The sequence below is a fragment of the Exophiala bonariae genome (assembly GCF_035927105.1).
Source record: "Exophiala bonariae strain CCFEE 5792 chromosome Unknown scaffold_1, whole genome shotgun sequence".
NCBI lineage: Eukaryota > Fungi > Ascomycota > Eurotiomycetes > Chaetothyriales > Herpotrichiellaceae > Exophiala > Exophiala bonariae.
The window spans coordinates 49334-63713 of record NW_027042476.1 but is presented as its reverse complement, the minus strand read 5'-3'; the positions used below and the strand labels follow the sequence as shown (position 1 = coordinate 63713).

General features: G+C 50.0%; 4 protein-coding genes and 1 non-coding gene across 5 annotated transcripts; 4 read left to right on the top strand and 1 right to left on the bottom strand.

Annotated features, from left to right (window-relative positions):
• Positions 1–476: 476 nt before the first annotated feature.
• LTR84_000025 (uncharacterized protein) lies at positions 477–4025 on the top strand (the record flags this gene model as incomplete). The annotated part of the gene is made up of 1 exon (XM_064843656.1): positions 477–4025. The coding sequence occupies one exon, from the start codon at positions 477–479 to the stop codon at positions 4023–4025; it is 3549 nt and encodes a 1182-aa protein (XP_064711516.1).
• Positions 4026–4198: 173 nt separating this feature from the next.
• On the bottom strand, positions 4199–4271 carry LTR84_000024. The gene has a single exon. It is a non-coding gene; the product is annotated as a tRNA-Val (tRNA).
• Positions 4272–4875: 604 nt separating this feature from the next.
• LTR84_000023 (uncharacterized protein) lies at positions 4876–5745 on the top strand (the record flags this gene model as incomplete). The annotated part of the gene is made up of 1 exon (XM_064843655.1): positions 4876–5745. One exon carries the CDS (start codon positions 4876–4878, stop codon positions 5743–5745), a length of 870 nt encoding a protein of 289 aa, XP_064711515.1.
• A 1183-nt stretch (positions 5746–6928) lies between these two features.
• Positions 6929–11389, top strand: LTR84_000022 (uncharacterized protein; the record flags this gene model as incomplete). Its single annotated transcript, XM_064843654.1, has 1 exon — positions 6929–11389. The coding sequence occupies one exon, from the start codon at positions 6929–6931 to the stop codon at positions 11387–11389; it is 4461 nt and encodes a 1486-aa protein (XP_064711514.1).
• A 1584-nt stretch (positions 11390–12973) lies between these two features.
• LTR84_000021 (uncharacterized protein) lies at positions 12974–13450 on the top strand (the record flags this gene model as incomplete). Its single annotated transcript, XM_064843653.1, has 1 exon — positions 12974–13450. The coding sequence occupies one exon, from the start codon at positions 12974–12976 to the stop codon at positions 13448–13450; it is 477 nt and encodes a 158-aa protein (XP_064711513.1).
• Positions 13451–14380: the final 930 nt, after the last annotated feature.

The following is a 14380-nucleotide window of genomic DNA, read 5'->3' as shown; positions in this document are numbered from 1 at the left end:
TTCCCACGAAAAAATTCATCATACGGACTTACAAGAAGAGAAGCATGCAGATGACGATGAGTGATAGATAGCCACCTAACCTACCTGCGACCTTGGTCTGAGTAAAGACCATGGACCAAGATCATCGAGATCACGCTGATTTGTTATCTGCAGAGATATATGAGACCCAAGCCACAAAGGCCGATATTCTAGAGAGGTCACTGAGTTGGTAAGGTGATTGGGATCGAATTTGCACTAAAGTGCAGCGTCGTCTTGGCGTCTAGCACACGTAGAATGCTCATTGTCAAACTTCAACCAATCTCAAATAAGAGCGTGACATACATGAAGTCTCCTAACATGCTGGCGATTTCCATAGACTGACGACCGCGCTTTCTCTGAACATGTCCAAAGGAGCCCTCTTACTGTAGAACAACATCTGGAAGACTTTTGGCTCATTTTAGGAGTTTGTTGTCATTCAAAGACAACGCACACTCTGAATGCTCCCATCTCAAGCATCATGCCTGCCTGTGACCGCCTTACTTCCATTGGAATGTGGCCAAAGGAACTTCGTCCTTGTTGGCCAAGGGCCCTGGTTGTGTGCTTACGACGACGCAGGCGTCCAAACTGTGTGCGCGCAAATTTTTGATGTCCAGCCCATTCAAGGGTTTGAAATCATCCCGGAGAAAGCTGCTCAAAATGTGCCTCCTCAAGTTGCGATCGCTGTCTGGGGTGGTCGTTGGGTGCGCTATGGTTACCTGAAGCCTTTTGAACCGGATTCTGTCTCGAGCAGGCTCACCTTCATCCCGAAACCTTTGTTCGATGCTCAAGATTGGATCTTGAAAATCGTAGCCTTCCACGATGACGCACCAGAACATGGACAGTCACCAATGACCAATAGTTTCATGCTAACTGCTCATAACACATTACTAGAGGTCAACCCCTGGGCTGACGGCGAGTTTGGTCCTGGAAGCTGTAATGTTGTGTCCAAAGTTCATGGCCCACAGTCATTTTTATATGCAGCAGATATCAAGGTTATTGAAGTGAATCACATCATCATCGCTTCTGGAACTGTCTTCGGGGAAGTGATCACATGGACATGTCAAAGATCGACCACCTCTGGGAGTTGGCTGGCAGTTCCTAGACATCGATACAATGGCCACCGAGGTTCCATCTTCGGTGTTGCAATCTCAAATCCGCTAAGCCTCAATGGCACTATCACAAGATTGATGGCCAGTTGTAGCGATGATCGCACGATCCGAGTTTGGGATATCAGCGACTGCGATCATTCTGCTGCGCTTACTCACCCGGAACACCTACCTGTGACGACAGGTTTTGGACACTCCGAGACGTCTGATAACCTTCAGCTTGCAGCTTCCTGGGGACATGCATCTCGCATATGGAACATCACTTTCGATGTCAGGCAGACCACTTCCGGCCAGGATGATGTCCTCCTACTTTCCCGAGGCGAGGATGCCACCTGTCAATTATGGTCTCTGATACGAGTAACCAATTCCAATCAAGGGCCATCGTTCGTCTTGCAACCTGTCCTGCAGGATCGACATCACAATGGGAAAAATATCTGGTCATTCGCTCAACGACGAGTCGGGTCCTCAACGAAGGTATACACGGGTGGTGCAGATGGCCAGGTAATTCTCAGAAATATAGGGGACGGAAAAACTGTCTTTCTACACACCTCCCGTCCATTCAAGGACATCACTGGATCTAAAAAAGCTTTGAAGCATTACAACATTGTCACGCATGAAGAGTGCATTGCGACGACAGATTCTGGGGAGCTATTCATGCTTACTAACAATGGTGTCGAGAATTCTCTCAACTGGACGAGAATCCTTGATCCAGACTCCAGTATGAGTTTGGTGATACGATATTTACGAAGGAATAGCCTCGCCCTTCTGGGAATGCAGAACGGGTCATTGGCTTTCCTCCACCTTGCCAATTACCAGCTACTTCCAATTTCGTCCTCATTACCGGGAGCGATTTCATCCATTGATATTGCATATGAATCCCGGTCAGGGGATAGTTCAATGACATCTGTGATCGCATGCCTTGCCAACAAAGAAGTCTTCGTCCTCTGGATAGAAACGACACCTCCACCTCTCCGTGTGAAGGTGGTCAGCCTCAACCTCCCAGATACATTTACTGTTACGGCATCTTGTTATGACCCCGGAGCAGAGGTCCTCCTTCTGGGCTCGCGTGCTGGTGCACTGGCTGTATATTCGAGATTCAGATCGGATGAGTGCTCAGCCACTATCCCGACATGCTTTCGTCACATTCATGGTGAAGATAGTGTCACTTCTATCAAAATATTGACGACCAAATATCAACCTGATCGCTCCTTCCAACGACGCATATACGTTCTGACAACAGGGAGAGATGGATATTACGCTGTACATTGTGTCGAATGGGATTCAAACACAGGTATTTCTCAATCTCATCTCTCGACTCTTCATCGCTCTGCGCCTCCATTCGGCCCCAACGTTGAAGGGTCATATTTCACCAACAGCTGTGCCGGCTCAGAGGCCCAAACGTCCGATCTCATTTTGTATGGATTTCGCTCTACTTCGTATGTCGTCTGGAACGAAACGCAGCAGTCAACGTTACTTTCAGTGGAGTGTGGTGGGTCCCACCGAAGTTGGTCATATAGCGACACGCACGATCAAATGGGCGACGAAGTTCTTCAGAGCATAGGTCACACTTCAAACGTGACAGATCCAGTACGTACTTTTGTGTGGACAAAGGCGGGTAATTTCAACTGGTACAGTGTTCGAGGGTCGCCCCATCGATCAATCGTCAAGGGTGGGCACGGCCGTGAAATTAAGGCGCTGGCAAGTTGCCGTGGCTTCTCCAGGCCTGAACTCCAGGCTCTGCCAATTGTCGCGACTGGTTCAGAAGATACCAACATCCAGATGTTTGCCTTGTCTACCGACCAGCCCGAGGCTCACGGTAATACGATATTCCAGCCTCTCGCGATCTTGAAAGGCCACACTACTGGCCTACAGCATCTCGCTTTTTCTTCGTCTGGGACATATCTATTCAGCAGCGCGGGTTGTGAAGAATTCTTCGTCTGGAAGTTGACGTTTAACGTTCCTTTCATCGGTGTCGGTGTGGTGCTACAAGACCAGATGCAAAAAGAAGCCGAAGACTCAGACGCACGAATTATGAGTTTTGATCAAAAAGACATTTCAGACCTCTCATCAGTCGAGGGATATCAGGAGCCCACCTTCTTGATGACACTCGCGTATTCCAATGGTAAGGTCAAAATCATCAAGTACACTCCTGGTGGCGATAGAGGACAAGGCAAGTTTGAGACATTGACAGAAATTGTTTACGGCTCTTTCTGTCTGATGCAAGCGTTACTTTTGTCATCTGATACGACACCGGACGGTCGGTTGCTCGATATGCATATTTTGTCCGCCGGCACCAATGGAGTTCTGAACATAAGCTTCTTCCATTTGGATGATGTGCAAACTATCACCCCTCGGATTGAGCCCCACCGCGTGCACCAAAGCAGCATCTTGTCTATGGATACCGTGGCCCTCAATCAGAATACATGGCTTGCCGCCACGGGAGGCGATGATAATGCATTAGGACTTACAGTCATATCACGAGCAACCTCCATGACGGGTTCTAGTGCGACTCGAGCCCGATCGGTTTGCATTGCCAAAGCACATGCCGCTGCACTGACAGCACTCCAAATTGCAGAAGTCAAAAGTACCTCCACAGGGTTCAATTTGAAAATCATCAGTGTTGGAAACGATCAGCGGCTGAACGTATGGGAGGTGGAAGTATCGAGCCAGTTCTTAGCTGATGTCGAGGATAAGCTCATGATAGGCCTCAAGGTAAAAAGGGTCCATGCTGAATGGACAGCGGTGGCGGACGTGAGTGCTATTGAGCTTGTGAAAGTGGACGGCGAGGGAGACAAGCCAGGCGATGAGGAACAGAGCCCTGCAGCGAGCAGACGAAGGGTAATGGTTGTTGGCGTGGGTATGGAATTGCGAGACGTTAGCCCATACCTTGTTCAGACCTGAGGTTTCAATATCAGCTAGCGAGCGAACACAAAAATAATAAGCATAACTTTGCAAACCATTGTTCATGAAGAGATTCTCAGCCAATTTTAGTGCACCAAAAACGATATCGCCGTCAAAGCATTTCCTTCTCCAGCATCGAACTACGCACCAGATCTTCCATCCAAAAAAAACATTAGTCCCTGTGGGGATTGAACCCACGACCTTTTCCGTGTAAAGGAAACGTGATAACCACTACACTAAGGAACTGGGTAGATCGTTGTACAGTGGGATTGGTTTGGACATGGATCTGTGTGCATAATTTCTCCGAAATTTTCGTTGATCAAATATAAGACACACAAACACATGCCCGCCGATGAGGGGTAGGTTAGGCACCTCTCAGCGTTTCCCCCCGGGTAAGGGTACACCTATGGCTCAAGTTCTTCGTGGTTCTAGTTGAATACTTGGCTTTTTCTTACCTAACGCGAGGTAAACATCCATGTCAATTCAACACCAAACATTGATGATGAATGACATCAAACTACAAAGGGCACTGGGCAAACTCAACTCGGCACCTTAGCCATGGAAGTATAATTCTTTAAGATCTTCGAAGAACTATTTTGACCATGGTTGTTATTGACACTAAAAAGATACTCTACAGTTCGGTTTCGGGTTCTAGGTGTTGAATTCCCCACTTGATCGATCAATGCTGACCGGAGCATGCGGACATAAAAACGAAAGTGAAGCATATGTCCGGGGAAGATAGAACAAGCTGGGGTATAAATTTGATACAGCGCGATATACAACGAGAATCATCCATTGGAGCTACGAGTATATACACATATAACCAAAACCTACCGAAAGCTAGCCAGCCATGTCCACAAACCCAGTCTGGTTCATCACCGGTTCAAGTGCAGGTCTCGGCCTTGCGTTGACCCGCTATGCATTGTCCCAGGGCCATACCGTCATTGCGACATCACGAAATCCAGCGAGGACTCCAGAACTCGTGGCCGAGGTAGAGAAGCAGGGAGGGAAGTGGCTCACTCTGGATGCGCTGTCGGATGAGAATATCATAAAAGAAACCATGCAACAGGCAGAGTCGATTTTTGGGCGCCTCGACATCGTTGTCAACAACGCCGCGTACTGCGTACTCGGCTCTACGGAAGACGTGCCGGATGCAGACGTCGTGACTCAGATGCAAGTCAACTTCCTTGCGCCATTGCGCATCACACGAGCAGTGCTCCCAGGGATGAGGAACCGCAAATCGGGAGTGATTTTGAATGTCTCCAGCGCACAGGGGGTGTGCCCGAGTCCCGCTACTGGCATCTACGCCGCCAGTAAAGCTGCCATGGAAGCAGCGTCAGATGCCCTTGGTGCAGAGGTGGCTCCCTTTGGTATCAGGGTTTTGATTGCTGTGCCAGGGGCCTTCCGCACCAATTTTGCCAATGCGGGGGTGTTGAGCGAGCCTTCTGAAGCATATGCCAACGATCACCCCGTTGGCACCAGGCTTGGATGGGTCAAGAGTCTGGGATCCGGTGCCGCAAAAGGAGATCCTGTGAAAGCAGCAAAAGTTATGTTCGAAGCTGCGACCGGGACAGGTGACTTTGGTACTCTCGTTGCAAAGGAAAACTTCTTGCGAGTTTTAATTGGGCCAGACTGCTGGCGGGTCGCAGATGCGAAAATCACCGAGTTCCGGAGGACGCTAGATGCTCAGAAGGAACTCGCTGGAAGTACAAACCTGTGATATAGGCGCCTCCCTCTGGGGTGAATGGCACCCACCAAGTACTCAAGAACAAGGGTTGCGAGGTGCCTTGAACAGTGTCTGGGGTTGTTGTGAAACCCGCTACAAGCACAGTGGACTTGTAGGATCTTATGCCAACGATGAGAACCCGGAAGGAATCAAACAGTCCCGAGTCCGAACGGACTGTAGCTATAGAGAGCAAAGGGCGTCCCAACAAAGCTTGCCCACGAGTTCCGACAGAAGAAGGCGTTGCGATGGCGGTCGCCTACAAAACAAGCTTTGCAGATTGTCGGACAAAAGAACTGTACGAGTAGGTTAAATTTTAAAGCCGAGTGAGCCTGCATAATGTCCGAATGCACGTTGACTCGGGGGTTAGACGTGAAAATAGGCATCCATTAATTATCATTTCTTCTTGCCTGGGGTATCAGTATGGAATAGATTAGATTGGGCAGTCATCCAAATACATCTAGCCTACAATTGGCGGACTCGAATACCACAAAAGTCAACCGGGTGACATTGACAAAGACTTGGAGTCATGAGATCACAAAGTCGGCTTCGTGGAGAGGTCTGGGGGTTTGAGGCGGTAGACCTCGCGGGATATCGACGACCTCATGAAGGGGGAAAACTCGTGTCGCGACAGGTGGATTGATAATCGAGACAGGTAAGTCCTCCTCCCTGGAACGAACGGCACAGATTGCTGCGGGACCACCTCTGTCAGTCCCTATGACTCTAGGACACTCCCGAATTTTTACACGGATAACAATGTGTTGTCTTGCCTGGAGGCGCCCAATTTAGATAAGCCTGACAAATGTGGGTGCCGGACTTCAGGGTTAGCAGGCTTGAAGGACGGTGGCTTTGGCTACAATCGTGCACTAAGGGTGCCGGACCACTCCCACCATTCCATTTTCTCCACTGTCGCTTCGATTACGACTACTACTTGACTCCGAAGCCCTGTGACCGAGGCAGCACCATGATTTAATTCCCACAGCAGTGAGTCCGTAGGTCCTTCGGGGCTTCTCCCCTCGTCGGGGGATCTCCCCTCCGTCATTACGACCAGTATTTAGTATCTGTGATTTTCGACACTCGTTGCCCTTTTGCCCCCCTTTTGGCATTCATACGTCTTCCCACAGGACATGGAAGTTCTCGTAGTTGCGTCCCTAGTCGAATAACACTCACAAGCGCCACGATGGCGCCTCCCGTGGATGAGGAGAAGGATGTCTCTCGAGCACTCGAACAGGACAATGTCGACCAAACGGATCTGGAGAAAAATGACAAGTCGTCACAGTTCTTGCAGGTACCCAACCAGCCTGGACAGCTTGGTCGGACCAGAAGTGATGCCAGTACGACCTTATCGAGGATAGAATCGACGGCGACAGAAATGACCCAAGCCAGTACGGCGTACCCTGTGAAAACCACAGAACCCGAAAATCTTCCCTGGTACCACAAGATCAACCCGCTCAAACGAGGGCCCATACCTCCTGTGCCAGAGAAGCGGGCAGTATGCCCGGAATACAACGCCGGGTTCTTCAGCCTGTTGACCTTTCAGTGGATGCAATCGTTGATGTCGGTGGGCTACAAACGGACAGTCGAGTTTAATGATATCTGGGAAGTGAATCCAGATAGGAGCTCCGAAACGATGATCAATAGAATGTTGCCAGCTTTCAAGGCAAGAACGGCTCGGGGAGAACAGAATCCTCTCATGTGGGCTCTTTTCGACACCTTTCGGGGCGAATTCTTGTTTGGCGGAGTTTGCGCCCTGTTTTCAGCCTTGCTTCAGGTATTCTCTCCCTTTGCGACACGGTACCTCATTCAATTTGCTGCAGATGCCTGGATCGCCGATAGAACGGGCGGGCAGGCCCCTAACATCGGCCATGGAATTGGCCTGGTCATCGGGATTACATTTATGCAGATCTGTCAGACCACTGCCACCAACCATTTTCTTTATCGTGGTATGATGGTTGGAGGACAAGCAAGAGCAGTGCTGATCAATTCAATTTTCGAAAAATCGTTGAAGATCTCCGCCAGGGCGAAAGCTGGAGGAAAGGCTGTCGAAGGCGCCGAAAGTCAGGAGCAAGTTGATGAGACGGTGACAGAAAAGTCCTCCGATCGGCCAGCACTCGCTCGTGCTCTCTCTAAACGACTTCACCCCAAAGGAGGACCAAAAGTCACACCGGACAAAGCAGCTGGGATTGCAGGCGATGGTACTGGCTGGGGCAACGGCAAGATCATTAATCTGATGAGCGTTGATACTTATCGTGTTGATCAAGCATCGGGAATGTTCCACATCATCTGGACTTCGCCAATTCAACTCATTGTTGTGCTCGTCGTTCTATGCATCAATTTGGGCTACAGTGCCCTGGCAGGTTACGGATTGATTCTTGTGATGATGCCGATTCTGGCCAGAACCATCAGATCACTATTCGCCAGACGAAAGCAGATCAACAAGATAACCGACCAACGTGTCACTTTGACCCAGGAAATCCTGAGTTCCGTACGTTTTGTCAAGTTCTTTGGTTGGGAGCTCAGTTTCTTGAATCGCCTGAAGGAATTGCGAAAACGTGAAATCCGAGCGATCCAGGTGTTGCTTTCAATACGGAATGCCATCAACGCAATAGCAATGTCGATGCCTGTGTTTGCATCCATGCTGGCATTTATCACATACTCTGTTACGGACCACGGATTATCCCCCGCTCGAGTCTTTTCCTCCTTGGCTCTGTTCAACTCTTTGAGAATGCCGCTCAATTTGCTGCCTTTGGTCCTCGGCCAGACCACGGATGCCCTCACAGCCCTGAAGCGAATCCAAGAGTTTTTACTCAGCGAGGAGCAAGAAGATCAGATCACTTGGGACAAGGAGATGCATGACGCTGTGGAAGTACAACATGCCTCCTTCACATGGGAGCGAACTGTGACCCAAGATAAGGAACGAGTCGGCACTTTCCAAACCAAGGGCGAACTCAAGGCCCAGAAGAACAAGATGAAGGAAGACAAGAAGGCGGAAAAGGCAGCCAAGAGAGCATCCAAGAAGCCAACTGCATCCAACGAAGACGTATCGAGTGATATCACCGAGATCGAACCCTTCAAACTATCGAGTATCGACTTCACCGTTGGCAGAAATGAGCTGGTCGCTGTTATTGGCACGGTAGGCTCTGGTAAATCATCTCTACTGGCTGCTCTTGCCGGTGACATGCGCAAAACCGGCGGGAAGGTGCTCATGGCTTCGAGTCGCGCTTTCTGCCCTCAGTATGCATGGATCCAGAACGCTACTTTGAAAGAAAACATCTTGTTCGGCAAACCGTACAAGTCCAAATGGTATCGAAATGTGGTCGATGCCTGTGCACTAGGACCTGATCTGGAAATTCTGCCTGCAGGCGATCAGACGGAAATTGGAGAGAAAGGGATAACACTGTCTGGCGGTCAAAAGCAACGTTTGAACATCGCCCGGGCCATCTACTTCGACGCGGATATTATTCTTATGGACGACCCTCTCTCGGCTGTCGATGCGCATGTTGGCCGCCACATAATGGACGAGGCAATCTGTGGGCTCATGAAGGATAAATGCCGGATATTAGCGACGCATCAACTCCACGTCTTGAATCGATGTGATCGAATTATCTGGATGGAAGACGGCCACATCCAAGCCATCGATACTTTCGACAATCTCATGAGCCAGAGTGTTGACTTCCAGAAGCTCATGGCCACCACTGCACAAGAGGAAACGGTTGATGCCAAGGCAGATGAGATTGAGGAGGGAGAGAAGAAGCCAGAGAAAAGGACTAAAAAGGGCAAGGCCGCTGCTCTGATGCAACAAGAAGAACGTGCGGTCAAGTCGGTCAGCTGGAGTGTTTGGGGCGCCTATATCAAGGCATCGGGTTCGCCGATTCTTTGGCCGCTGATATTCATTTTCTTGGTCTTGTCTCAAGGGTCCAATATCGCCACCAGTCTTTGGCTGAGTTGGTGGGTTAGTGATCACTTCGGGTTCACCCAAGGTGCCTACATTGGTGTATACGCGGCGTTGGGCTTCTCTCAAGCCCTACTTCTTTATCTGTTCTCGACCGTACTGTCAACGAGTGGCACGAATGCGAGTAGAACGCTTCTCCATCGAGCCATAACCCGTGTGCTACGTGCGCCGATGTCGTTCTTCGACACGACTCCCCTCGGACGAATCACAAACCGATTTTCCAAGGACGTGGACTCGATGGACAACAGTTTGACCGATGCGATGCGTCTGTACTTTTTGACCCTGGCCATGGTGGCCTCCATCTTTGGTCTGATCATCGCATACTTCTACTATTTTGCTGTGGCGTTAGGACCCTTGTTCCTGCTCTTCTTGTTCGCAGCAGGATATTATCGAGCCTCCGCCCGGGAGATAAAACGGCACGAGTCGGTATTACGATCGACAGTCTTCGCTCGCTTCTCAGAATCGGTCTCCGGGGTGGCATCGATCCGTGCATATGGATTACAAAAGTACTTTGTGTCGAGGGTGCGAGACGCGATCGACCAGATGAATTCCGCATATTACATCACTTTTGCTAACCAACGCTGGGTCTCGACACGTCTTGACGCTATTGGAAACATTATGGTCTTTGTGGTGGGAATTCTCGTTGTGACCGATCGATTCAACGTCAATCCTAGTATTGCAGGATTGGTCCTGTCGTACGTCCTCGCCATCGTTCAAATGATCCAATTCACGATCCGACAATTGGCCGAGGTGGAGAATAATATGAATGCTACGGAACGAATTCATTATTACGGCACTCAGCTAGCAGAGGAAGCACCACCGAAGGACCGGGACGTCCCAGCTGCGTGGCCTCAAACCGGAGCCATCACCTTTGACAAGGTTGAGATGCGGTATCGTCCAGAGCTGCCATTGGTGCTGCAGGGCTTGGACTTTTCCATCAGAGGTGGCGAACGGATTGGAATCGTTGGTCGGACAGGGGCGGGCAAGAGTTCGATCATGAGTGCTTTGTTCCGTCTGACTGAATTGTCAGGCGGTCAAATCAAGATCGATGAGATCGACATTGCGACCGTCGGGCTCCAGGACTTACGGTCGAGGTTGGCGATCATCCCGCAAGATCCAACACTCTTCCGTGGCACCGTCCGATCAAATTTGGATCCGTTCAACGAGCACACTGACCTTGAACTATGGACCGCCTTACGAAAAGCCGATCTGGTTGCGGAGGACGTTGACCCCAAAGACAAGACCCCACGACCGCAGACAGCAGAAACAGCAGCGACATCGACATCGAACGTGAACGGACCTCCAGCACCCAGCAGAATTCACCTTGACAGCCAGGTTGAAGAAGAGGGTTTGAACTTTTCGCTCGGTCAGAGACAACTGATGGCTCTGGCGAGAGCGTTGGTGCGAAATTCACAAATCATCGTGTGCGACGAGGCCACTTCGTCTGTCGATTTCGAGACGGACGAGAAAATCCAGAAAACGATGAGGACGGGCTTTGCAGGGAAGACGCTCCTCTGCATCGCCCATCGGTTGAAGACCATCATCAACTACGATCGGATCTGCGTCATGGACAAGGGCCAGATTGCCGAACTGGATACACCAATCAACTTATTTGAAGCGAATGGGATTTTCCGCGGCATGTGTGACAAAAGTCATATTAGACGAGACGATTTCTTCTTGGAGAATTGATTGTACGCATATGAAAAAAGCATGGGGAAGCAAGCATTGGCCGTTGCGGGCATTCAAAAATTTCGAGTAGGGAAAAAAGCACAGTTGGAGGTAGCCTTGGAGATGGCCTTGACAGTGACTGCATAGTTGGCTTCTACATTTAGCGGTATATTATTCAAGTACGGAGTAATAATCAACAAGATGATGTTTTAAGATTCTGACCACCACCTTGGATGTTGCACGGACGCAGGGACGATGTTGGTGCCTTGGTGAGACCTCCCAAGGTTGATTTGATTGATTTGATTGCAGGTGGAAGAGAAATATCGCGTAACGGCCTGCGTGGCGGGGACAGGTGATGAGTGAGCAAGGAAGCACCTGAGGCCAACTCTCAAACAGGCTTAGCCAGGCACCACGAACAACTAGTTCACTCAAGGAAATCCCATCCCCCAGCCCTCACTGGCCCTTGGGGACGGAGGCCACCCGGGTGCGGTCGATTCCGCCACAACTATCACCTTCCTACCAAACTTTACCTGGATCCCCGCCTAATAAATCAGGGAAGAAATTATCACAGGCCAGGTGCGCAAGTGGTCTCCGATGACTGGGGAATTTTACTTCGCAATTACCCAAATCACCCACCTGGCCAGCGGTCTTAAGATGGTGACCTCACGAGTCTCAAACCAATATCACATCCGATTCTTGTACTCTGTAGTTGGTCACTTCCGATATCTTGGGGCTATCTTTAAACGAACAAGATTCTGATAAGCAGGGAATCTAAGACCGCCCTTGCAGGCCAACCCTCCCCCGTGCCTGGACTCTGCATGGACCACGACTGACTGGCCTGGGTGGGTGTCCTTGTAACCAGGGCCTTAACCGTAAGCGGATTCCCCGAGTGGCGCTTTTTGTTGATCACTCCATTCTCAACCCCGGTCGAGCTCAAAAGACAGGCGTCAAATTGCTCGTCCAGCGAGTTTGATTGCACTTGTTCAGTCTCGCCAAATCCATCAGGTTTCGGGTTCTGAAAACGTCTCCATGGCACACGTATTTCGTGGGCACTATCAACCGCACTACGTCGTCCTTGGATGGGCTGTGCCATGGTTTCAGAGGCTTCCGCCACATTCATATCAAAGGTGAGATCTCTTCCAAGTTCCAACGGCGACACGGGTCTCCGTCTCGCGCCTTCTTTGACTCTTCGACTCGTTCCACGCCTCAGGCTTCTTGAGCCCTTAGTCCATTTTATCAATTGATACCTAACCATTGCGGACCTCCAACACGATAGAGTGCAATCAATCCGGCAAGAGGAACCCACTGTCCCCGGATCACGCCTGCACTTGCATAGCAAACCACTCCCACCACTACATAGGGAGCACTTCGTACCTGCCCGCAATCACTCAACCTCGAACCTGATCATATCAGAAAGCCCGTCGTCCATTCCAGACTGTCACCAACAAAGTCTGAATTGGCTTAAGCCATGGACTCTTAGCCTTCACGTATTTGACCTTTTGGCAACCTGCTTGTGGTCTACTACGGCATTCGTTCTGCTCGACATATCTTCACTGCTGCCGATACCTTGACTTGCATCCACAGTTCCCTCTGTATTCAACAACTATGCAGACCGTCCCTGAAGGCACCGAGCTCACCGAGCAACAACCAAAATCTCCTCAGAACTTCGATCCTTGCTGCAATGCCAAAATCACCTCCCCATTCTACCTGTACAATCACGACTCGCCACGGCCTTCCTTTGACGTCTCGGCAAAGGATCAAAATCTGCCTGGCACCAGAGTCTCCATTCACGATCTCGAATCAGCAACCTTTAACTTGTCACCTACTATAACTGAGGAGAAGAAAGAAGCCCAGAAGCCAGCCCAGAACAGACTGAAATTTTGGCAAAAGAAGAACAAGTGCATGACCAAACCCAAACAGACGGGATGGTTATCTCGACTACCACCACGACAGAGACTTTTGGTCAAAGTAGTGATTGCTCTAGTCATCATCGGGGCTGCCGTTGGCATCGCGGTCGGCATCAGTATCCGTGTCCACGGTGGTGTCTACAAAGACAACAATTCCACACACCAAATTGGTTGAAGTGGGTCAAAGCTCTATCAAAGGAAAGAGATGATTCAACACAATGGTCGTTGATAACGACTTACACAATGGGAGCTCCAAGGGATGCATACGGGAATAGTATTTCAATGCTCCTGATGGAACAGGAAGGAATTGATTCGATCACGCCATTTTGCAAATATGGATCGAGCACAAAAAAGAGTCGTCCCAGGAGTCGTCCCCAACTACATATCTGCACAGAAGCGAGGAGTTTGAGAACATGTCACCGAAACCAGGGAGGGCCGACGGACGGCTAAGTAAATGGTGCAGCGGCCACCAGAACAAGTCCCCATGAACCTGGATACATTCTTCACAAGTAGTGAGAAGAGGTCACGAATACAAGTAGCGTCATGAGTTTTCAAGAATCAAGTTTGAAAATCATTCTCTAGTGTCACAGATCTCGTGTCAAATTTCAGCCAAACCGAGCTGACCCATGTATACCCTTGGTATCAATATCAAGCTGGCTCCGAGTCCACGCATCATCGCTTGATAGAAGTTAAAAGTCGCGTACTCTCATCACCACCAACGCTGATCCAAGAGTGTAGGACCATATGAAGAAAGTTACAACCGACAATATGCGTAATAAAGCGACAGCAGAAGTCACATCGTGGTTCTAAGCCGTAAGGCGTCCCTTTCACTTCAGAGCGAGTCCCACCGTACTTGCACTAGTTGGTTTATATACCAGCGGACCGTGCACTCGAGATTTCGCGGCCCGCGCAAAACGTGCGCTTTCACAGCACGGACAGGAAATTCACCACATAAATCAACCCGTCTCCGGTCATCGTGCCAACCAAGATTCGTCATGATGGGCATGATGGGCATCTACTCCGGCTGCGTCGACGCCCTTCAAGAATGCCACGATGCTCTGCTGTCTAATGAGCTCCACATGCCCGTCTGGGGATCGATGCCTCG